The 25,291-nt window shown below is 49.4% G+C and overlaps 1 protein-coding gene across 5 annotated transcripts in view; it reads right to left on the bottom strand.

Annotated features, from left to right (window-relative positions):
* Positions 1-23,058, bottom strand: part of ADHFE1 (alcohol dehydrogenase iron containing 1) — a 203,361-nt gene extending 180,303 nt beyond the window's left edge. The window contains exons 1-2 of one of the 5 annotated variants that reach the window (XM_063923832.1): positions 22,923-23,058; positions 1,738-1,853 (exon numbers count right to left, since the gene is read on the bottom strand). In XM_063923832.1, the coding sequence (XP_063779902.1) occupies positions 1,738-1,793 (56 nt within the window). In that variant the 5' untranslated portion in view covers positions 1,794-1,853; positions 22,923-23,058. Of the gene's footprint in view, positions 1-1,737; positions 1,854-22,922 lie in introns of those variants that run through there. The other 4 variants (XM_063923831.1, XM_063923836.1, XM_063923837.1 and 1 more) reach the window with 4 other exon arrangements.
* Between the last annotated feature and the right edge of the window lie 2,233 nt (positions 23,059-25,291).

Raw genomic sequence — 25,291 nt, 5'->3', positions numbered from 1 at the left:
ATAAACACTCGACACTCAGACATCTCAATAATGCAGCTAAAACGGTCATTCCTACGCTACGGAAATCAACAAAGGCCCCTTCAGTGAGGGATTGGTTTAAGAGGATCGACTACTATATGGAGATGGAGGATATTATTACGTTTACAAGGGGCAATGTGTCTGAATTTTCGGCAATATGGTCCCCTTGGCTGGAATTCAAAACTACTTTGTTATACCGGCATTATATTGCTGGTGTTAACTCTTCTGCTCCATCTGGTAGTTGATCTTATAATTTCTATGTGGCCCAGTTTGCTGATGCTACTATGGCTATCCATTCTTGATTCTGTTTTATTGGTCTTTCAGACTCCCTGGTTCTCAGTCCCCCTTACTTTCCCCCCTCTCCGCTCTTCCTTCTCGCTATCCTTGTTTATTCTTCTTTCTTCCGTACTGGGTCTCGCTCCAGTATATTCTTTTCTTTCTATCATTCTCACTATTACTGTTTTCTACTATTCTAAAACAAAAATGTACACAAATTCGGTTTAATGTCAAATGTCGATTTTATTATTGTAAATTATTATTTTTTATTGAACCGAATTTAATAAAAATAGTTTATACAAAAAAAAAAAACAACAACACCACCACCAGTGTCCTAAAAGACACAATCTCTCTCTGACACAAGACTTGATTCATACTTGCCTACTTTGAAGAGCAGAAGACCCGACAGGAGACTCTGCTTGCCACTTCAGGGGTGGGGCCGAGCTGTCTGTCACTAGGCTTCACCCCCAAAATGCAGTGATTTGTGGGTCTGAGGGAGAGGGTGGGGCTAAATGGTGCAAATTTGCATCATTTAGCACCGCCCCCTCCATATGGAGCACCAATCGCCAAAACAATTATCTCATCCTGTTTGCTGCCCTAGGAAGCTGGTGTGATGCGGGAGATCAGGAGTCTCCCAGTCCTAGGTAAGAATCACCTGATTCTGATTTGGAAGTAAAGAAAAACAAAGCAAGTAACTGTGCACCTGGGCAAAACCATGTTGCATGTTGTAGGTGGGGCAGTAAACATTTTGGGTCTGGGACTTAGGGTCGACAACAAAAAGGTCGACATACCTTAGGTCGACGCCAATTGGTCGACACACCTTAGGTCGACATGGACAAAAGGTCGACATGTAGAAAAGGTCGACAGGAACAAGGTCGACATGGAAAAAGGTCATGAGTTTTTTATGTGTTTTTTTGTGTCGTTTTCTTCGTAGAGTGACCGGGCCCCCAATTAGTGCACTGCGTCCCCTCGCATGGCTCGCTTCGCTCGCCATGCTTCGGGCATGGTGCCTTCGCTCCGCTACCACTTCGCTCGGCACAGATTACCGTTCCAATTGTAGTCCACGTGGATCGTTAAGTATGAAAAGGTTCTAAAAAAGAAAAAAAATCGTGAAAAACTCATGTCGACCTTTTTCCATGTCGACCTTTTTCCTGACGACCTTTTCTCCATGTCGACCTTTTGTCCATGTCGACCTACGGTGTGTCGACCAATTGGCGGCGGCCTAAGGTGTGTCGACCTTTTTGTTGTCGACCTGGAGTCCGGATACCAACATTTTAAGTATATAAAATCAAATAAAACAGCTTTGATCAGAGAGTATGATAATGAAACAGTGGGATTTGTATTGCCCATTTCTACTGTAGTAAAACTGAAACAGTGTAGCCCAATGCTGAATGAATACATATATCTGCTTTTGAAAATTAATATTTGGAGTAAGACACTTACGAAGCTCTCTGCAGTTGCCTCAAGAGGTGAATCACTTTATCCCGTCCAGTAGCCATTAGAAATTACAGAAAATCTTGATAAAAGGCAATATCCAGATGCAGTGCCTTGCTGTAACCCTGAACATAAAACATTTAGAAGGAGAAAAATTATATCTATGTATAATTCCCAGGTACAGGATACAATTTTTTTTTACAATCTAGGAGAGCGATGCAGGAGATATGTTGGGACTATACACGTACCCTTCAACTGGACCTTTTTGGCATGTACAGTTCCTTTTTTTTTATGGTCTGTACTGATTTTTGTCTCTCCAAACTTCCATTGAAAGTATAGGAAAAGAATTTGTACCAATATTTATGTGTAAAGTGTTGGGGGGCATGTTTACATTGCAATGTTGACATCGGATACAACTGCTTGGGGTATATTTACTAAGATTCGTGTTTCTGCCGAATTGGTGGGAGTATAAACTAAAATTTTATTGAAAGTATTTTTCTGCAACTTTTTTAAATCATTTTCGGGAATTTACTAAGCTGCTGAGTTTTGGTTTTTCGTATTTTCCGATGTCGATGTTATTCGTATTGTCGGGCAGTGTTTTACGGGAGTGATGAGTAAAACACTGCTGGACATAACACAATGAAGCCCGGTCGGATTAGTGCGATCCGTGCAGGGCTTCATTGTGTACAGTATTAAAAGTTAAAAGTGAAAAAAAAAAAAATTGCGTGAGGTCCCCCCTCCTAATTTACTCGGGCCCCCCCTTATTTAGACAACCAGCACCGGGCTCTTGGGCTGGGCTTGGTTCCAAAAATATGGGGGACAAAAGACGTAGGGGTCCCCCGTATTTTTAAATCCAGCACCGGGCTCCACTAGCCAAGAAGATAATGCCACAGCCGGGGGACACTTTTATACTGGTCCCAGCGGCCGCGGCATTACCCCCCCCCCCCCAACTAGTCATCCCTGGCAGGGGTACCCTGGGGGAATGGGGACCCTTAAATCAAGGGGTCCCCACCCTACAGGCACCCTGGGCAGTGGATGGGGGGCTGATAGCCTTTTTGTGTGTAAAAAACAGAATATTGTCTTTTATTTTAGAACTACAAGTCCCAGCAAGCCTCCCCCGCTTGCTGGTACTTGGAGAACAACAAGTACCAGCATGCGGGGAAATAACGGGCAACGTACCTGTAGTTCTACAACAACAAAAATACCCAAATAACAACATTACACACACACACACACACACACACACACACACACACACACACACACACACACACACCGTGATAGTACAAATTTATTAAAACACGGAGCGCAGCGGCTGCTGCACGCCTGGACAGAGAGACACAGCGGAACTCGCCTGGGGACGGACGGCCGGGATCAGAGACCAAACAGTGGCAGAGAGGTGGAAGCTGAGCCTGAAGCGCATCGCACGCACACCAGGGGTAAGTACAACAAGCCCACTATCTCCCCACTTGGCAAACAGCACAAAAATACATTGCAGGGTTAGGCAGTGGGACGCCGCACACAACCGTGGGACACCCAACCATTGCTATTAACACAACAGGGCACATAGGTTCACAACCTATGGTAAAGGTGCACTATTTGTTTAACCTGACATACACCCTAAGAGTGACACTGGTATACCAACACAGAAGGTATACTTCAAAAGGGTAGTCCGTTGACTCACCTGATGTACAAACTTACTATGTGTGCCAGGTACCGCGCATGTCATGACGTCGCGCGACAGACCCTTCCGCTGTGTGTCCTGAGCAGTGAGCATTGGAGTGCGGCGGTACCGTCAGCGCATCTCAGCCAGAAAATATGGAAGACTGCTGGTCTGGGATGCTGTACAGCAACAGCGCCTAGGGCTATCGGTGAACACTAGTGCGGGAGGATAATGTGGTGAAGGATGAAAACAGCACAGTCTATACTGAAGTCTCTAAGATCCTCCTGGCCATAGGACAATGGAAGAGACTGAAGAGGGTCAATTCCCAGTTCAACCTCATGCCAGGAGAAAAGTGCAGGGCACAGGCAGCCTTTTGGGAGGTTTGGCCATCGGTAGGTTATCAATCGAGGGTTACCATCAATGGTACCATTGATGGATAACCTCGATGGTGTGAAACCATCTGTAAGGGAACCATCGATGATTTTGACCATCGATGGTCACACTTTAATATTGAGTCAGTCGCGGGCCAATCAGGGCCCAGGGGCATGGCTTTGTGGGTGTTGGAGGCGGAGCTATGCTCCATGTCCCTGGCATCCTGGAGAAAAAATAAATATTTGAAAGCTCTGGAATGCATCTGGTTCTCCCCCATCGATGGTAAAGGTAGGTACCATTGGTCGATGGATCGGTCGATGGACATCCCTACTTTAATCCATAGGTGCCTACCTTGATGCACCATCCTGCGGGAGACTACAGCGTGGTAGGCTAATGGAGTCGTGTCCGTCAGCAATGTGGGCAGACCAGGTGCGTGGCTGGCAGGGAAAGTGAGCAGTCCAGGGGCGTAGCATCATATTCGCTTCATCATGACCCCGCCCCCGCTAGACAGTGCCAAGAAAACTGGCATTGTACAACCGGGGCAGAGCTACGATGACGCGTTTCAGCGCGAATCGCTGCATCGTATTCCCCTCGGACCACCCACTCGTTCTCTGCTGTGGGCGGCCAAGGGGGAGTTCTGGGGGCTGCCAGCAAAAGCGCAACACTTTCCCACCTTTCCAGGGGGCCAGTAGGGCCACCCGATTTTCGGGTGAATAGGCAAGTATGCTTTAATCCCTTTAACAGCCATTGGTCTGCCACATGAGCTAGATATACACTAAAAGACAAAGGAATATATTCAATTGCTGTCGAAACTGCCGTTTTATCGCAAAGACGGCAGTTTTTTACTTTTTCAGGTCATAAGGGGTTCTGACCTATTCAATCCCTGTGTTTTTTCCCCCGACAAGTCTGGGAATTCGACTTGTCAGAAAGTACGTGGATCGGTGCTTCTGTTGGAAACGGGGCCAAATCTGACAGGTTTTGGCCCCCTTTCCGACAATCTCAATTCGACTTTAAAAAAAGTCGGATTGAGGACATGAGACGAGGGAGAGGGTCGGCGGGCTGCAGGACACTACCTCTGATGGACGACCCCCCGACCAGGCTCCTCTCTTCTGGCAGTGCACCCGGCCACTGCTGACAAGTCCCCCGCCGCCGCTGACGGGTCCCCCCACCGCCGCAGATACCTACCCCCCCCCCTCCCGCTGACGGGTCTCCCGGCCGTCTGTCAGGTCTCCCCAGCCGCCACCAATGCGTCCCCCGGCCGCCGCTGATAACTACTCAGGCTGCCGCTGACGGGTCCCCCCGAGATCGCTCCCTCCTGCCGCCGCTGTCAGCTACACCCGGCAGCCGCTAGCAGCAGCAGGACGGGACACCGTGAGTGGCCAAATCCGACAGTCGGATTTGGCCGCTCATTTAAATAGGGCTTGTCGGATCCATTCCAACAAATGCATGTCGGAAGGGATCCGTCATTAATTGAATGTACCCCGTAGGATCAAAGTTGTTTTTAACAAAGTGACATCCTTCTGCATTGTTTGTACCCCACATAAGTGCGAGGAGCTGCATTTGGGTGTTGATTATGTACCAGTAGTGGCCTATGCAGCAGCCGCGGTGCCAGTGAACCCCTCCCTGTAGTTTATAGCATCCAGTCAGCCTGTACAGATTTATTGTGCTAACACCTCACACTACACTGATACTATCATATATGGCATTTCTATTGGAAACCGTTCCTGGATTATTTGACATTTGGTAGAGCAACGTAAGGGCCTTCCTGTAAAAACCAAAATACTACATGATTATTAATATTTAAAGTCTACATTAATATTGCAGAATTCACTAGAATCCAGTTGTGGATGGATGCTGGCATAATAGTTACATCAATCATGAGCAATGACACATTCAGTACAGGCAGGATTCCCATATTGTATCAGATGGCATAGCCGACAACACAAAGCTCATCAAACATCATGAAGAAAAGCATAGTGAGGCACAAAGTTTTGGGGGATAATGACTCCATTATCTGGTACAGAAATAGAGATCTGATACCCAGGGGCGTAGCCAGAACTTTGTGGGCCCCATAGCAACATTCTGAAGGGCCCCCAGTCCCAATGCTTCTAGAGAGACACTTCTCTGCAGCAGTTGTTCATTTTATGCCCTATAATAGTGCCCTAGTTAATTTTCTGAACCACAGTAGAGCCTTATTTAATGTTATGCCCCATAGTAGTGCCCTAGTTACTTTTATGAATCGTAGTAGTGCTTAAGTTCACCCTATGTCACATTTCAGATCTGCCAGTACACATTATGCCGCACAGTACCCCCAATTCACATTATGATATATAGTGCTCCCCGTTCATATTGTGCCTCATTACAGTGCCCCGGTTCATATTATATAACAGGGGTGGGGAACCTGTGGCCCTCCAGCTGTTGTTGAACTACACATCCCACCATGCCCTGCAACAGTTTTAGTATGGCCAAATAGCAAAACTGTAGCAGGGCATGCTGGCATGTGTAGTTTAACAACAGCTGCAGGGCCAAAGGTTCCCCACCCCTATTATATAACATTAAAATGCCCTCCAGTTCATTTTATACCACACAACAATGAGCAGGTCCAGAGGCATACCTAGATATAGTGCAGGCCCCAAGGAAAAAGTTTGAAAGGATCCCTACGTACCACCCAATGGCAAAAAATGTATATAACATATGTAACTTTGAGAGGAAAGGTGGGCCCCTCAGCTCTGGGCCCCATAGCAGCTGCACTCCCTGCACCTATGGTAGCTACGCCCTTGACTATAACCAGTTTTTATGTGTGTGTGCTTTTTTTTTTTTGACAAATAAGCAAGGGCCCCAAGTAAATATGTTACCTGGAACCCCATGGGGTCTCAATCAGACTCTAATGGTGCCCATACACTTGTGAGATAATCGTCGCTAACCTTCGATTTCGACCGGATCTGTGAGAGAAATCAAAGGATTGTATGCACATTTTAGGTACCTTGCGACGCGATGCGCGGGCACGCCGGTCGAATCTCACATCTCAAGATAGTATATGCTGCACTTAATATTTATTGAATCACAGTGCGACTGCATGTGTTTTTTAAAACACATGCAATATATCGCACTGCGATGTGCGATGGGCACCTGCCGGGAGCGGACAAACGCCGCTCCCACTTGGCAGTGACGTGCCCATCACGTGATTACCATGCGATCTATCGCATGGTAATCACTTTGTCAGTTCAGGTGCGATTTCATCACACCTGAACTGCCGATGCGATGCCCCGCGATGTTGCGTCGCGGGGCATCACACAAGTGTATGGGCACCATAAGCATTCTGCTGTGGAGAATTCAGATGGAAGGGCTGCATCTGTAACATATCTAGATGTCTGTCTACAAATCTGTCAGCCCTAAAATATAATTTGCAATACCAATTTTTGGAGAAATCTGCAGTAGATTATTTGTTGAATACTCCAATTTTATGGAAATTAAGTAAAATCTGATGGGAATGACGTTTTAGTTCCACACAGATGGTGTCACTTGTATTGTTATCAAGATTGGCAATGTACCGTGATCTTTTATATTTCAGAGTGACCTTTATAGAAGATAAAGCACTGATGCATTTTAACCAAGGACAGCAACTGGTCTGCTCTGTGGACACTGGCCCTAATTCAGATATGTAAGCTAATGGGCAAAACTATGTGCACTGCATGGGGGGCTGATATAACATATGCAGAGAGAGTTAGATTTGGGCTGGGTGTGTTCAAACTGAAATCTAAATTGCAGTGCAAAAATAAAGCAGACAGTATTTGCCATGCACAGAAACAGGGGCGGATCCAGAAGAAAATGATAGGGGGGGCACCATGGAAGGGGCAAGAACATTTGCGTGCGGCTTCGGTTCATGTGAGGTGGCGCTTCTTATACAATGCCCACAGTTGTAGCGCTCATTATGCAATGTCCACTGTACTGGTAGTGCCCCTTATATAGACCCCATAGTAGTGGTGCCCCTTATGCAATGCCCGTATTGCCCCCAGTAGTAATGTTGCCTGTAGTAATGCCCCCAGTCATTTAGCGCCCTAGTAGTTATGCCCCCAGTGGTAATGCCCCTGCAGTTATGACTCCAGTAGTTTACCCCCCCCCCCCCTTTAGTTTAGCCTCCCAGTGGTAATGCCCCAGTAGTTTGCCTGCTTGTAGTTTAGCCACCAGTAGTAATGCCCCCCTGTAGTTTGCCCCATTGTAGTTTAGCCCCCAGTAGTCGTGCCCCCAGTAGTTTGGCCCCTGTAGTTATCCCCCAGTAGTTTGGCCCCTGTAGTTATGCCCCCCTATAGTTTAGCCCCCAAGTAGTAATGCCCCTGTAGTTACGCCGCCAGTAGTAATGCCCCTGTAGGATTGCCGCCAGTAGTAATGCCCTCCTGTAGTTTGCCCCCAGTAGTTAGCCCCTTTGTAGTTGGCCCCCAGTAATAATGTCCCCCAGTAGTGTGCCCCCAGTAGATGCCCGCCAGTAATAATGTCCCCCAGTAGTAATGCCCCCAATAGATGACCCCCCTAGTAGTAATGCCCCCAGTAGATGCCCCCCAGTAATAATGCCCCCAGTTGTAATACACCCAGTAGATGCCACCAGTAATAATGTCCCCCAGTAGTTTGCCCCCAGTAGATTACCCCCAGTAAAAATGTCCCCCAGTAGCTGCCACCAGTAGTAATACCCCAATAGATGACCCCCCAGTAGTAATGCCCCAGTAGATGCCCCCCAGTAATAATGCCCCCAGTAGTTTGCCCCCGGTAGTAATGCCCCCCCAGTAATAATGCCCCCCCAGTAATAATGCCCCCTGTAGTTTGCCACCAGTAGTAATGCCCTCCCCAGTAGTAATGCCCCTTGTTGATGCCCCCAGTAGTAATGCCCCTTGTTGATGCCCACCAGTAGTAATGCCCCCAGTAGATGCTCCCCCAGTAATAATGCCCCCCCCCCAGTAGTAATGTCCCTTGTTGATGCCCCTCAGTAGTAATGTCCCCCCCATAGTTTGCCCCCAGCAGATGCCCCCGCTGCACTGAGGAAGAGAAAACAGAACATACTTACCAAGCCCCGTTCCCGCTTCCAGACCGCTGCAGTCCTCCTCCTCCCTGGGCGTCCGCTCCTCAGTCAGTTCTATGAGAGAGACGTCATGCCTGACGTCTCTCCCATAGCACACGCCGCACAGTGACAGCGCCGGAAGCCGGAACTCAGTACTGAGCTCCTGCCTCCGGCTGCCGCTGTGCAGGGAGACGGGCGCCCACTGGTAACACAATCTCAGCGGGCGCCCGTCATCTCCCTCTGCGGCTCCGGCGCTGGTGGGGACGGAGGACACAAATGACAGGGGGGGCACGGGCCCGAGTGCCCCCCCCTGGATCCGCCACTGCACAGAAACAATATAACCCACCCAAATCTAACTCTCTCTGAACGTTATAGCTGCCCCACCTGCAGTGCACATGTTTTTTTTTGCCCATTAGCTAACAAATATGCTGCTGCGATCAGATCTAAATTAGGCCAACAGATGTATGTACTCCGCAGGGTTCTCCATTATGTCATTATTATATAATTTAGCACATTTAAATTAGAGGACATTTTTTTTTGCAAAAATGCCTTTCTCTACCATCCATAAGGGATATTGGGGAGAACTAGTACGATGGGTATAGACAGGGTCCAAAGGAGCCAGTGCACTTTAGATTTCTTCAACTGGGTATGCTGGCTCCTCCCCTCTATGCCCCCTCCCACAGGCAGTTTAGAAAAAAGTGCCCTCAAGAGAGGATGCACATCTCTGCAGCTCCAGAGAGTTTTCTTAAATTTCATTTAAAACTTTTATTTTTTTCGGTATGCTGTCTGGGCAACAGCATACCTGCGCCGTGGGAGTTAGGGGGGGGGGGGGGGCGGTCACTAGCCTTACGAGGTGCAGAGCTGCATCCCCGCTGCAGGACCACTGTCCTGAGGGGCTATTTGTTCAGCGGGGCACTGCGCCTTGGCTGTCGGAGTCGCAGCAAGCCGCATACCCCTGAAGGTGACATCGGTGGTGAGTACACACCAGGGGACCGCTAGGGAGGTCCCCGGTTTCAAAGTGTGGCAGACCACGGGCGCGGCGTATGGGACCCTCCCTGAGGGGTCCCGCTAAGATCCCCGTGTGTAAACTGGCACAAAAATGCAGAACTGAGCACTTGTATGAGGTTTTAGACTGTTTGGAGATTTTGCCAGTATAAATAATATGCTTAGGCGGCGCCATTGAGGGGGTGGAACTTCCCCAGAGCGGGGCCAGGGCGTTTTTGTTGCCTTGCTCTGCTTACAGAAGCCATCAGCAGCACACACTCAGCACTTCCTGCCTCACAGACACGCTGCAAACTGGTACAGGGTGTAGCAAAAGGGGGGGAGCCGCTTGTATACACTGTCCTGTGTCTATTTAGGACTGTATTTGATAGTGTTTACTGTGAATTATAGAGCCGACAGTCTCACTGGGGCTATGCAGCTCAGGGTGTGCTGAGGTCCTCTCTCCTCTGTGTCTCCTCTCACATACAGTAGAGCAGGCTTGCATTATTACTGTCTGTGTGTATGTTGTTGTGTTTACTGTGAAAATTTGTAAGCACAAACTGTGCAGTATCTGTCACACCAGATTCTCTCCATTATCTAATGACTGACTGTCTCCTGTGAGCAATGTGGTCAATCGTCCCAACTTAGTGTAGAAGTTGGGGGAGAGGGTACAGAGCCCCACTGGTTAGGGTCTCTTAAAACCATGATGTCTGATATGTCATCTCAACTCACTGCAAATGTGCAGAAATCTCAGCTACTGCAACAAGTTGTGGCAGATTTAGCTGCTAAGGCAGTTGCGTCAGTGGATTGAGGACGCAGAATCCAAATGTAGTGTGTGATCCCTCCCCTTTTCTGGGGAATGGATTTTTGGGGTGAGTTGGATACCTGGATTTCCAAGGCAACGGCTGGAAAATCCACGTTTCTCCCCTTCTCTGGCCCTGCCGGCAAGACGCTCTTATCCGGGGCCGTCTGTCCAGTCCTTTTGGTCACACAGATTTTGCTCGAAGGCCAGAGGTGCCTCCAATGCGGTCAGAGGTAAGTCCAGAAAACCTGCAAGCACCAGTTCTCATGAACAGTCCACCAGTTCTGCTTCCAGTAAGGCCTCAGCATAACGGTGCCCACCCCAAGGGGATCTCACGTCTGGGAGGATTCCTGTCAGGATGCCTGGGTCAGAGAGCTCGTTTCTCAAGGCTACAAGCTGGAGTTCCCAGTTCTCCCCCCCCCCCCCCCCAACAATATTTCAAATCAAGCTTACCAGCTTTGGAGGATATGCAAGTTACGTTGCAAATGGCTATCCAAAAGTTGGTCCAGTCCCACGTCATTGTTCCAGTACCGCTGCCGCAACGCGGCAAGGGGTTTTACTCAAACCTATTCGTGGTACCGAAACCGGACAGTTCGGTAAGGCCCATTTTGAATCTGAAGTCTTTGAATCCATATTTGAGGGTGTTCAAGTTCAAAATGGAATCCCTGCGAGCAGTGATTGCGGGTCTGGAAGACTGTGAATTTATGGTCTCCTTGGATATCAAGGACGCCTTCCTCCATATTCCGATTTGGCCGCCTCTTCAGGTGTACCTACATCTTGCCCTGCTGGACGATCACTTCCACTTCCAGGCCCTACCATTCGGTCTGTCTACAGCCCCGAGGGTATTCACTAAGGTGATGGCGGAGATCATGTTACAGTTCTGGGTCCAGGGGGTCAATGTGGTCCCTTACCTGGACGATCTTCTGATAAAGACAAGATCCAGAGAACTTTTGTTGCTCCATATCGACCACACCATCCATCTTCTGTCGGACTACGGGTGGATCCTCAACTTAGAGAAGTCCTACCTGGAGCCCACTTAGAGGCTCCTGTTCCTGGGGATGTTCCTGGATACTTTGGCCCAGAAGGTGTTTCTACCAGTGGAAAAAGCAAAAACACTTCAGGAAATGGTCCGCATGGTGCTCCGACCTTCTCGAGTCTTCATCCATCTTTGCATAAGATTGTTGGGAAAGATGGTCGCCTCCTACGAGGGGATCCAATATGGGAGGTTCCATGCCAGAACATTTCAGTTGGATCTCCTGAGGAAGTGGTCCGGATCACATCTGTAGATGCACCGGGTGATTCGGCAGTCACCTCAGGCCAGGATTTCCCTCCTGTGGTGGCTACAATCCTCTAATCTCCTGGAGGGCAGGAGTTTCGTAATTCAAGATTGGACCCTCCTCACGACAGATGAGAGTCTGAGAGGATGGGCCTGGAACTGGTAGTGACAGTCCTGCAGTGCAAACTGTAGATAAGCCTGATTAGGCGGCCAAATCGGAATGTGAAGGTACGCATCCTTGATATCCAGAGACACTAGGAATTCCCCTTCTGCCAGACCTAAGATCACCGCTCTCAGAGACTCCATCTTGAATTTGAACCCTCGTAAGTACGGGTTCAACGACTTGAGGTTCAAAATTGGTCTTACCGAACCATCCGATTTCGGTACTACAAACAAGTAGGAATAATGGGGGTCATTCCAACCTGATCGGTGCGTTTTCGCTTAGCAGCCGATCAGGTCGAAACTGCGCATGCGCCGGCGCATGCCAGACGGCCGTCGGCCCGCTACGATCGCCTCTGCCTGATTGACAGGCAGAGACAGTCGCTGTCGGGGGGGGCGGAACAGTGGCGTTTGGCCGCCGTTACGTGGGCGCGGTCCGGCCAACGCAGGCGTGGCCGGACCACGTGGGGGCGGGCTGCGGGCCGGGGAGCGACGAGTAGCTCCAGGCTAGCACGCTAAAGCCGCGCTGGCCGGGATATACTCCTAAAGTGCAAAAGCATTGCCGCTGGGCGATGCTTTTGCACTTGGGAGGGGGGGCGGCAGTGACATGCGGGGTGGGAAAGCCCTGTGCTGGGCGTCCCCCCGCATGTCTATGATCACGATCGTAGCTGTGCTAAATCAACTCGGAATGACCCCCATTACACCTTGTTTTGCAGATGAGGTGGAACTGGAATAATGACTTGAGTCTGTACCAGCTTTTGGATGGCATGCTGTAAAGTTATACTTGCCTCTTGTGAAACTGGTAAGCATGATTTGAAGAATCTGTGAGGTGGGAGCTCTTGGAACTCCAGTCTGTAGCCCTGGGAAATAAGATTTATGACCCACGGATCCTGGCACGAATTTGACCAGATCTGATTGAAGAATTTTAGTCTGGCACCCACCTGACAGCCAGGTACTGCGGTACACCGTCATGCTGAAGGCTTTGAAGAAGCAGAGCCCAAGCTCTGTTCCCGAGCACTGGCAGTTGCTGGTTTGCGTGGTTTACCTCTTGCGCCGCTGGAGGCCATAGAAGTACCTCTGGATTTGCCCTTGAACTTGGCTGTCCGAAAGGATTGCAACTTAGAAGCTGAATAAGTCTTCTTGGTTGGGGGGGCTGCGGAAGGAATATACGTAGACCTACCCACAGTAGCTGTGGATATCCATTTGTTTAGTTCATCTCCAAATAAGGCATCTCCTGTGAATGGTAGGCCTTACACGCCTTCTCCTGGAGTCCGCGTCAGCAGTCCTCTGGCGTAGCCACAAGCTCCTGCGTGCCAAAACTACCATAGCAGTGGTGCGTGCATGAAGTAAGCCTATTTCTTTTATGGCTTCCACCATAAAGTTTGCAGAGTCCTGTATATGCTGCAGGAGTAAAACAACACCCCCCCCCCCCCCCCCAGACAAGGAATCTAACCCCTCAATTAGGTTACCTGACCATTTCGCAATGGCTTTTGTGATCCACGCACATGCAATAGTGGGTCTTTGGGCCACCCCAGCAGCTGTGTACAATGATTTGAGTGTAGTCTCAATTTTACGATCAGCCGTGTCTTTCAGGGAGGCTGCACCAGGAACAGGCAATACAATTTTATGTGACAACCTAGAGACTGATGCGTCCACTATCAGTGGATTTTCCAATTTTTTCCTATTCTCCAGAGGAAAAGGAAAAGATGAGAGCAACCTTTTAGGAATCTGACATTTTTTATCAGGATTAACCCACGGTTCTTCACACAGGTTATTCAATTCCTTTGACGCAGGAAAAGTGACTGAGGACTTCTTTTTTACATTAAAATAAGATTCCTCACACTCCTCTGACACTTTATCAGGAATATGCAGAACATCTCTGATAGCCTCTATAAGAGCCTCTATTCCCTGTGACAGAGCCGCATCCTCCCCTCCAAATCCACCTCACCCTCCTCCATGTCTGACCTGTCATCATCAGAGTCAGACTGCAGGATATGGGCCAGAGAACGCTTATGCAGACAAATGGGAGGGGATTGCGACGCTGTTTTGGGGACTGAGTCTCTGTTCATCAACTCATCCACAGTCTGTTTTAAGTATTGCGTCTCTCTCTCATTGCGGGACAATTTTGTAGAAAGAGTGGAGATCATTCCTTTAAGAGAATCAACCCACTCCGATTCAGCCCCGCTATTCTGTGAACCCTGAGTACCCAGTAGTGAGCCCCCTGGTGAAGAGGAACACTCAGCTGTACAAGAAACACACTCTTTGCCTGACATAATGTAAATGTGACAGCACACACACACACACACACACACACACACACACACACACACACACACACACACACACACACACACACACACACACACACAAGGTTAAGCACAAGTAACCCACAAAGAGCCCTACAGGGAGACACAGAGTTGTTTGGAGCCAGCCCCCACTGCGCCCTTACCACTAATGCCAAGCTTAGCCGGGTCGCAGACTAAGTACCCTGATAGGGGAATAAGGGGTCTATTTACTAAGCCTTGGCTGCAGATAAAGTTTATGGAGGTACAGTACCAGCCAATCAGCTCCTAACTGTCATTTTTCAAACCCAGCCTGTGACATGGAAGTTAGGAGCAGATTGGCTGGTACTTTATCTCCGTCCACATTACCTCCGTCCAAGGCTTAGTAAATAGACCCCTTAGTACACTAACAGTCGCTCCTCCCCTGTATAACCCCCTGGTACCGCTGAGGTAATCTGGAGCAACACTGGAGGAGCTGCACGTCCCTGTCAGTCAGCGTCTGTGTCCACTGCAGAGGGAAAATGGCGCTGGTGAGCTGCTGGATCCTCTCATAGTGAAGCCCCGCCCCTTCAATGGCGCGCGCTCTTCCTGCTTTTTTTTTTTTATAGTGGGTGAGGTAATTTTTGTGCTTAAAATGGAGCAGAACCATTTTAAGGCTGTGTTTGCCAGTTTGGGTACTGTGCACAGTGTACTGAGACGCAGTTGTACACTGTGTCTGGAGACGCATTCCGCCCATTTAGAAGCTGTGCGTCTCCGTACTCTCGTGCCGCCATAATGGCCGGCGCCCCGCTACCCGGGACGCCGGCTCAGTACTCAACAATCTTCATTCTTCTGGCTCTGTTAGGGGTGGCGACGTGCCGCGGAAATGTACGCTCGCCGTGGTGGGGCTTGCGAATAGTTCCCTCAGGAGCTCATTGTCCTGTCAGTGGCAGGGAACGGGACCATTAACCCTTCAAGAGGTTAACGGTGGCGGGGAACGGGACCATTAACCCTCCTTTAATGCAGCCCTGCTCACATTCCAACAAAATGAACCACGACACTGGGGTCATTCTGACCCGATTGCTCGCTGCAGTTTGTAGCAGCGCAGCGTTCGGGTCGGAACTGCGCATGCGCCGGTCGCTGGGTGGGAGGGGGCTGAACGGCGGCATTAAGCCACTGTTTAGTAGGCGCGGTCCGGCCAACGCAGGCGTGGCCGGACCGTTGGGGGGGCATGGCGAGGCAGCTGCGTGACGGCTCACGCAGCCGCTGCGGCCAGCAGCAGCGACACACAACTCCCGGCCAGCCGCAGGAGCTGCGCTGGCCGGGAGTTACTCCACAGATACAAAGGCATCGCCTCTATGCGATGCTTTTGTATTTGTGCGGGATGGGGGGGCCAACACTGACATGCTGGGCGTCCCCCCGCATGTCTGAGTTTACAATCGTAGCTGTGCTAAATTTAGCACAGCTACGATCAACTCGGAATGACCCCCACTGTGCAGAGGCTAAAGCAGCATTCTCTGATAAACACTAATGTTAGGAGGCTGATATCATATCAAGGAAAGTGATAGTCCTGAGGGCTGAGTCTCAAAGTAGGCATTATGAATTTGGTACATTACTGAAACATGCATTTAACTTGCCATCAGCTCAGTGTAAAAACAGAAAAAGATATAGAACAATGGTAGCCTCTAAAGGACTTTAAATTTCCATTCTGCCAAGAGGCAGAGCCACTATCTGGGCTAATAAATAGGGTTCGGTATTTAATACCGGCGGTCGGGATGCTGGTGGTCATATGACTGACACCGGCATCCCAAAATTAAGATCCTGACTGGGGAATGGGTTATTTCTACCCCTCCCTATCCTAACCCTCCAGGGGTGGCAGCTATGGCTAACCACCTTCTAGTGCCTAACCCACCCCCTCCTGAGCCCTAACCTGCACCCCGATACTCACCTTTGGGATGTTGGCTGTTGGTGTTTCAGCGCCGGTCTCCTGAGTGTGTCGGAATTCCGGTGTCGGTCACATGACTGCCGGCATCCCTACCAGTGGGATGCTGAATGATCCCAATAAAAAATATGGCATCTTACAATATTCACAACCATACAGAGGTTTGGCCAGTACCATAACAGGCTTTTCTGTGTCCTGTGCCAGCCTTGCCCCTGTGCATGGCGTCGTGGAGGAAGCAGGGCCAGCCGTGCCTGGGATTACAGCACTCACCAGAGCATCCTCAGGGGATGTAAGAGCTGCAGTGTGCACCTCTAGAGCATCCATAGGACGTATTTCCGGCTGCTAACCAGACAAAGGGGCCTTGGGTGAGCAGCAGTGCCACCCATGGGGCTCTGCACTCTGTGCGGCCTTACTGGCGCGCCTTGCACACCCCTGGTTATGGCACTTGCTTGGTATTGTGTTTACATTTGCTGTACAAGAAAAAGCCAGTTATTCTAGGGATACATAGGGGCACCAATGATTTACACAGGTTCTGTGGATGATTATAACCAGGTGAAATGCAGACTTGAATTTAGGCAGCCACAGAATCTGTGTAAATCATGTGTCCCACATTAAAGGGGTAGTATGGGGAGCCTAGGGATACAATACATTGGGACTATTAGTGACAGTTATCCGTATGGTTATATGTCTATCTACCACTGAAACTACTTCATGTACTAAAAAGCAATCATTATGTCCTGTACTTTTTCTTCTTAATGTTTGCTCTACATTGTCCTTGATGTAAGGCACACACAAGCTTGCTGTCTGCTGCTACATGCTCAAGGTTCACAGATTAGGACACTTAGAGCAAATACACTGTATACAACTTTCCATACCAGGCTCGCAGCAGCCACCAGCTTGCTGGTATGTGACTTACAGCAAGGACAATGTAAAAATAAGAATTTACTCACCGGTAATTCTATTTCTCGTAGTCCGTAGTGGATGCTGGGAACTCCGTAAGGACCATGGGGAATAGACGGCTCCGCAGGAGACTGGGCACATCTAAAGAAAGATTTAGGACTATCTGGTGTGCACTGGCTCCTCCCCCTATGACCCTCCTCCAAGCCTCAGTAAGGACACTGTGCCCGGAAGAGCTGACACAAAAAGGAAGGATTTTGAATCCCGGGTAAGACTCATACCAGCCACACCAATCACACCGTATAACTCGTGATAGGAACCCCGGTTAACAGTATGATAACAAAAGGAGCCTCTGAACAGATGGCTCGCAATAACAACCCGATTTGTGTAACAATAACTATTTACAAGTATTGCAGACAATCCGCACTTGGGATGAGCGCCCAGCATCCACTACGGACTACGAGAAATAGAATTACCGGTGAGTAAATTCTTATTTTCTCTGACGTCCTAGTGGATGCTGGGAACTCCGTAAGGACCATGGGGATTATACCAAAGCTCCCAAACGGGCGGGAGAGTGTGGATGACTCTGCAGCACCGAATGAGAGAACTCCAGGTCCTCCTCAGCCAGGGTATCAAATTTATAGAATTTTGCAAACGTGTTTGCCCCTGACCAAGTAGCAGCTCGGCAAAGTTGTAAAGCCGAGACCCCTCGGGCAGCCGCCCAAGATGAGCCCACCTTCCTTGTGGAATGGGCTTTTACAGATTTAGGCTGCGGTAGTCCCACCGCAGAATGCGCCAGTTGAATAGTGCTACAAATCCAGCGCGCGATAGTCTGCTTAGAAGCAGGAGCACCCAGTTTGTTGGGTGCATACAGGATAAACAGCGAGTCAGTTTTCCTGACTCCAGCCGTCCTGGAAACATAAATTTTCAGGGCCCTGACTACGTCCAGTAACTTGGAATCCTCCAAGTCCCTAGTAGCCGCAGGCACCACAATAGGCTGGTTCAAGTGAAATGCTGATACCACCTTCGGGAGAAACTGAGGACGAGTCCTCAACTCTGCCCTATCCATATGGAAAATCAAATAAGGGCTTTTTAGGACAAAGCCGCCAATTCTGACACACGCCTGGCCGAAGCCAGGGCCAACAGCATCACCACTTTCCACGTGAGATATTTAAAATCCACAGTCTTAAGTGGTTCGAACCAATGTGATTTCAGGAACTCCAAAACCACATTGAGATCCCAAGGTGCCACTGGGGGCACAGAAGGAGGCTTAATATGCAGAACTCCTTTGACAAAAGTCTGAACTTCAGGCAGTGAAGCCAGTTCTTTCTGGAAGAAAATCGACAGGGCCGAAATCTGGACCTTAATGGACCCCAATTTGAGGCCCAACGTCACCCCTGCTTGCAGGAAATGCAGGAATCGACCCAGCTGAAATTCCTCCGTTGGGGCCTTCCTGGCCTCACACCAAGCAACATATTTCCGCCAAATGCGGTGATAATGTTTTGCGGTGACATCCTTCCTGGCTTTGATCAGGGTAGGGATGACTTCCTCCGGAATGCCCTTTTCCTTCAGGATCCGGTGTTCAACCGCCATGCCGTCAAACGTAGCCGCGGTAAGTCTTGGAACAGACAGGGCCCCTGCTGCAGCAGGTCTTGTCTGAGCGGCAGAGGCCAAGGGTCCTCTGAAAGCATCTCTTGAAGTTCCGGGTACCAAGCTCTTCTTGGCCAATCCGGAACCACGAGTATAGTTTTCACTCCTCGCCTTCGTAATATTCTCAGTACCTTGGGAATGAGAGGCAGAGGAGGAAACACATAAACCGACTGGTACACCCACGGTGTTACTAGAGCGTCCACAGCGATCGCCTGAGGGTTCCTTGACCTGGCGCAATATCTTTTTAGCTTTTTGTTGAGGCGGGACGCCATCATGTCCACCTGTGGTCTTTCCCAACGGTTTACCAGCATTTGGAAGACTTCTGGATGAAGTCCCCATTCTCCCGGGTGGAGGTCGTGCCTGCTGAGGAAGTCTGCTTCCCAGTTGTCCACTCCCGGAATGAACACTGCTGTCAGTGCTAACACATGATTTTCCGCCCATCGGAGAATCCTTGTGGCTTCTGCCATTGCCCTCCTGCTTCTTGTGCCGCCCTGTCTGTTTACATGGGCGACCGCCGTGATGTTGTCTGACTGGATCAGTACCGGCTGATTCTGAAGCAGGGGCCTTGCTTGGCTTAGGGCATTGTAAATGGCCCTTAGCTCCAGAATATTTATGTGAAGCGAAATCTCCTGATTTGACCACAGTCCTTGGAAATTTCTTCCCTGTGTGACTGCACCCCAGCCCCGAAGGCTGGCATCCGTGGTCACCAGGACCCAGTCCTGTATTCCGAATCTGCGGCCCTCTAGTAGATGAGCCCTCTGCAGCCACCACAGCAGCGACACCCTGGTCCCTGCCGACAGGGTTATCCGCTGTTGCATCTGGAGATGGGACCCGGACCATTTGTCCAACAGGTCCCACCAGAAAGTCCTTGCGTGGAACCTTCCGAATGGAATTGCTACGTACGAAGCTACCATTTTTCCCAGGACTCGTGTGCATTGATGTACCGACACCTGTCCCGGTTTTAGGAGGTCTCTGACTAGAGATGACAACTCCTCGGCTTTTTCCACTGGAAGAAACACTTTTTTCTGGTCTGTGTCCAGAATCATTCCCAGGAACAGAAGACGTGTCGTCGGGACCAGCTGTGACTTTGGAATATTGAGAATCCAGCCGTGCTGTTGCAGCACTTCCCGAGAAAGTGCTACCCCCACTACCAACTGTTCCTTGGACCTCGCCTTTATCAGGAGATCGTCCAAGTACGGGATAATTAAAAACTCCCTTCTTGCGAAGGAGTATCATCATGTCGGCCATTACCTTGGTAAAGACCCTCGGTGCCATGGATAACCCAAACGGCAGCGTCTGGAACTGATAGTGACAGTCCTGTACCACAAACCTGAGGTACTCCTGGTGAGGAGGGTAAATGGGGACATGCAGGTAAGCATCCTTGATGTCCAGAGAGACCCTGTAATCCCCCTCGTCCAGGTTCGCAATAACCGCCCTGAGCGATTCCATCTTGAACTTGAATCTTTTGGTATATGTGTTCAAGGATTTTAAATTTAATATGGGTCTCACCGAACCTTCCGGTTTCGGTACCACAAACATTGTGGAATAGTAACCCTTTCCTTGTTGAAGGAGGGGTACCTTGACAATCACTTGCAGTGAATACAGTTTTTAGATAACCACCACACTGCCTCCCTGGCAGAGGGAGTTGCCGGTAAGGCAGATTTTAGGAAACGGCGGGGGGGGGGGGGGGGGAGACGTCTCGAATTCCAGCCTGTACCCCTGAGATACTGTTTGAAGAACCCCGGGATCCGCCTGTGAGAGAGCCCACTGTGCGCTGAAATTTTTGAGACGGGCCCCCACCGTACCCGGGTCCGCCTGAGCAGTCCCAGCGTCATGCTCTGGACTTACCGGACGCAGGGGAGGACTTCTGCTCTTGGGAACTAGCTGTGTGCTGCAGCTTTTTCCCTCTACCTTTTCCTTTTGGCAGAAAAGATGAGAATCCAGCCCTCTTGCTTTTCTGGGGCCGAAAGGACTGTACCTGACAATACAGTGCTTTCTTTTGCTGTGGGGTAGCTTGTGGCAACCAGTTTGATTTCCCAGCAGTAGCTGTGGAAACGAGGTCTGAAAGACCATCCCCAAACAGTTCCACCCCCTTATAGGGCAAAACTTCCATGTGCCGTTTTGAATCGGCATCGCTTTTACATAGCGCTTATTTGTGATGCCAGCCGGCAAATATCCCTCTGTGCATCACGCATGTATAAGACAGCGTCTTTTATATGCTCTATTGTCAGCAAAATATTGTCCCTATCCATAGTTCCGACAGGGAATCTGACCACGCAGCTTCCGCACTGCACCTCCATGCCGAGGCAATAGCTGGTCTCAATATAATGCCCGTGTGTGTGTATATAGCTTTAAGGGTAGTTTCCTGCTTTCTATCAGCAGGTTCCTTTAGGGCGGCCGTATCCGGAGACGGTAGTGCCACCTTTTTTAATAAGCGTGTCAGCGCTTTATCTACCCTAGGGGGTATTTCCCAACGTGACCTATCCTCTGGCGGAAAAGGGTACGCTGCTTAGAAATTATCAATTTCTTATCGGGGGAAGTCCACGCTTCCTCACACACCTCATATTAATTTCTCAGATGCAGGAAAAACTACAGGTAGTTTTTTCTCACCAAACATAATACCCTTTTTTGTGGTACCTGGGGTATTATCAGAAATGTGTAATACATTTTTCATTGCCTCAATCATGTAACGGGTGGACCTATTGGAGGGTACACTAGTCTCATCGTCGTCGACACTGGATTCGGTATCCGTGTCGACATCTGTGTCTGTCACCTGAGGTAGCGGGCGTTTTAAAGCCCCTGATGACATTTGAGACGCTGGAACAGGCACAAGCTGAGTAGCCGGCTGTCCTATGTCGTCAAACCTTTTGAGTAAGGAGTTGACACCTTCCATAAGTCCATCCACACAGGTGTCGACCCCGCAGGGGGTGACATCACATTCACAGGCATTTGCTCCGCCTCCACATCATTTTCCTCATCATACATGTCGACACAGCAGTACCGACACACAGCATACACACAGGGAATGCTCTGACAGAGGACAGGACCCCACAAAGCCCTTTGGGGAGACAGAGGGAGAGTATGCCAGCACACACCAGAGCGCTATATATCACAGGGATATCACCTATAGAGAGTGTTTTCCCTTATAGCTGCATTATTATAATATACTGCGCCTAATTTTTGTGCCCCCCTCTCTTTTTAACCCTTTCTGTAGTGCAGGACTGCAGGGGAGAGCCAGGGAGCGATCCTTCCAGCTGAGCTGTGAGGGAAAATGGCGCCAGTGTGCTGAGGGAGATGGCTCCGCCCCTTTTTCGGCGGGCTTTCTCCCGCTATTTTAATAATTCTGGCAGGGGTTAATATACACCTATATAGCCCCTGGGGCTATATATGGTGTCAGTTTGCCAGCCAAGGTGCTATTTATTGCTGCTCAGGGCGCCCCCCCCCAGCGCCCTGCACCCATCAGTGACCGCAGTGTGTGGTGTGCATGAGGAGCAATGGCACACAGCTGCAGTGCTGTGCGCTACCTTGGAGAAGACAGAAGTCTTCAGCCACCGATTTTCCGGACCTTCTTGCTTATGGCTCTGTAAGGGGGACGGCGGCGCGGCTCCGGGAACGGACGACGAGGTCAGGTCCTGTGTTCGATCCCTCTGGAGCTAATGGTGTCCAGTAGCCTAAGAAGCCCAAGCTGCCACCACTTAGGTAGGTTCGCTTCTTCTCCCCTTAGTCCCTCGGTGCAGTGAGCCTGTTGCCAGCAGGTCTCACTGTAAAATAAAAAACCTAAACTATACTTTCTTTCTAGGAGCTCAGGAGAGCCCCTAGTGTGCATCCAGCTCGGCCGGGCACAGAAATCTAACTGAGGCTTGGAGGAGGGTCATAGGGGAGGAGCCAGTGCACACCAGATAGTCCTAAATCTTTCTTTAGATGTGCCCAGTCTCCTGCGGAGCCGTCTATTCCCCATGGTCCTTACGGAGTTCCCAGCATCCACTAGGACGTCAGAGAAATAAACATTTAGAAGAACCCCAGATTCATTACACATTAGCTAGTGCATATGACTCCATACTGCAGCACATAATGTGTCAGTGAGAATGAGGCAGAATGGTAGTAGAAGAATGAACACCGGTAACAAAGCTGTATTACGTACTGTATGTAGTTGAGACAGAACGTGGAAGTCTTGCTGCACAGCCTCGCAGAGCTGATCTCCGTAGGACTGATTTGGGACTGTAGGGAAGGGGATACACTTTCTCTCCCAGCATTCAGTGGTGTGTTGTTTTCTGGTAACATGAGACCTTTTCTACACTGAGGCTCATAGTCCCTCCCTCTCTGTCACTGCTACAGTACTGCTGAGGTTTAGAGCTGGCCATAGGCTGCATGAGTGTAAGTGCAGCTGACCAGGAGTGACCAAAACAACTAGAAACTTTGGGGGAAATGTATCAAAGCTTGGAGAATGATAGTACAAATCAATCAGCTCCTGCCATTTATTTAATAACAGTTATTTATATAGCACAGCAAATTCCATTGCACTTTACAATTAGAAACAACAACGATAAAACAAAACTGGTTAATAACAAACAGTCATAGCGGTAGGAAGGCCCTGCTCGCAAGCTTGCAATCTATCATGTCATGTTAAAACATAATTTCCTACCCTCCCATATTCTGCAGGAGACTCCCTGAAATAGTAGCAATCTCCCTGAATAGTCAGTCCATCAATCTCCCTAATTGCATCTTAACCGATTATGCAGCTGTTATATTCTTGGTGGGGAAAATAAATCAGAGATACATACATTTAAATGGACTCATCAGTGTCCTTTCCCTGCATTGGTTATAAGGCACAATGGGGGTCATTCCAAGTTGATTGTAGCTGTGCTAAATTTAGCACAGCTACGATCATCCACACTGACATGCGAGGGGACGCAGTGGCGCACCCAGGGGGGGGGGGGGGGGGGGGGTTCTGAGCACCCAGAAACCCCCCTCCACCCAAAAAAAAAAATTTTTTTTTTTTTTTGCTGCACGAGTATTATTAATGGCTGTCTAGCATCCTCTGCAGCCTGCTTTCTTCCTGGTGGCACTTGTAAGTGCTTAATAAAGGTTTACGTTATTTTAATCATAGTACATATATATCCATGTGCAATTTGTGCATACATATATAAATATGTATATACATACATACATATAAACACACACACATATAATATATATACATGCGTAGATATACGTGTACTGTATGTGTGTATGTATATATATATATATATGCATGTTTAATATGCTATGTGTATATGTATATAAATATATACATAGGTGTATATACGGTATATATATATATATATATATATATATACACACACACACACAGACACTAGTTTTACGGACCCAGCATATACTGGGTCACCTCAGTCCCCACACCCGTGCTTGGCTCCACCCAGTTCTGGAAACCCCCCCCATGCAAATCCTGCGTTTGCCACTGGGACGCCCATCCCAGGGCTAGCCCGCCCACATGTCAGTCCCTGCCCAGTCGCTGAAGTACAAAAGCATCGCATAGCGGCGACGCTTTTGTATTGCAGGAGTAGCTCCCGGCCAGCGCAGGTTTTGCGCGCTGGCCAGGAGCTGCTCGTCGTTGCCCAGCTCGCAGTGGCTGCGTGTGACGTCACGCAGCTGCTGCGGCCCGCCCCCGCGCGGCCCAGCCATGCCTGTGTTGGCCGGACCACGCCCACAAAATGGCGGCCAAACGCCACCGTGCCGCCCCCCTCCCGCCCAGCGACCGCCTCTGCCTGTCATCAGGCAGAGGCGATCGCTAGGCAACGACAGTCGTCGGCTGTTAGCCATGCGCCGGCGCACTGCGGCGCCGGCGCAGTTCTGACCTGATCGCTATGCTGCGATGAACTACAGCAAGCGATCAGGTCAGAATGACCCCCAATGTTCCCTATGGCTATATGCTTTTTAAATAAGGTTTTTTGTGGCCACTTACAGTATATGGAACCCCTTGTAAAACACAAAACACTAACACATCCTGAAAACAAGTAGCTCTTACTAACTTTGGGGCTCATTTGGATGTAAGTCATGTTTATGACACGCCTGTCAGATGTAGCAGTACACGTCCGCGCTGATAGGTGTTACTTTCAGGTGTGGATCATCAAATCGACAATGTTTAGGTCGACCACTATAGGTCGAAAGTCACTAGGTCGACGGGTCAAAAGGTCAGCATGTGCTAGGTCGACAGGTCAAAAGGTCGACACGAGTTGTTGTTTTTTTGCCGTTTTCTGCGTACAGTGACTGGAAAGCTGAAGTAGTGCACCGTGTTTGCTCGCCATGCTTCGTGCAAGGTGCCTCGCTTCACTACCGCTTCACTCGGCACAGATTACTGTTCCAATCGTAGTCCACATGGATCGTTAAGTATGAAAAAGTTCAAAAAAAGTAAAAAAAGTGAAAAACTCATGTCGACCTTTTGACCTGTCAACCTAACACATGTCGACCTATAGTGGTCGACCTAAACATTGTCGACCTAGACAGTGTCGA

The sequence above is a fragment of the Pseudophryne corroboree genome, chromosome 5 (assembly GCF_028390025.1).
Source record: "Pseudophryne corroboree isolate aPseCor3 chromosome 5, aPseCor3.hap2, whole genome shotgun sequence".
Lineage (NCBI taxonomy): Eukaryota > Metazoa > Chordata > Amphibia > Anura > Myobatrachidae > Pseudophryne > Pseudophryne corroboree.
The sequence above is the reverse complement of the archived record's forward strand: the minus strand, read 5'-3'. Positions and strand labels throughout refer to the sequence as shown.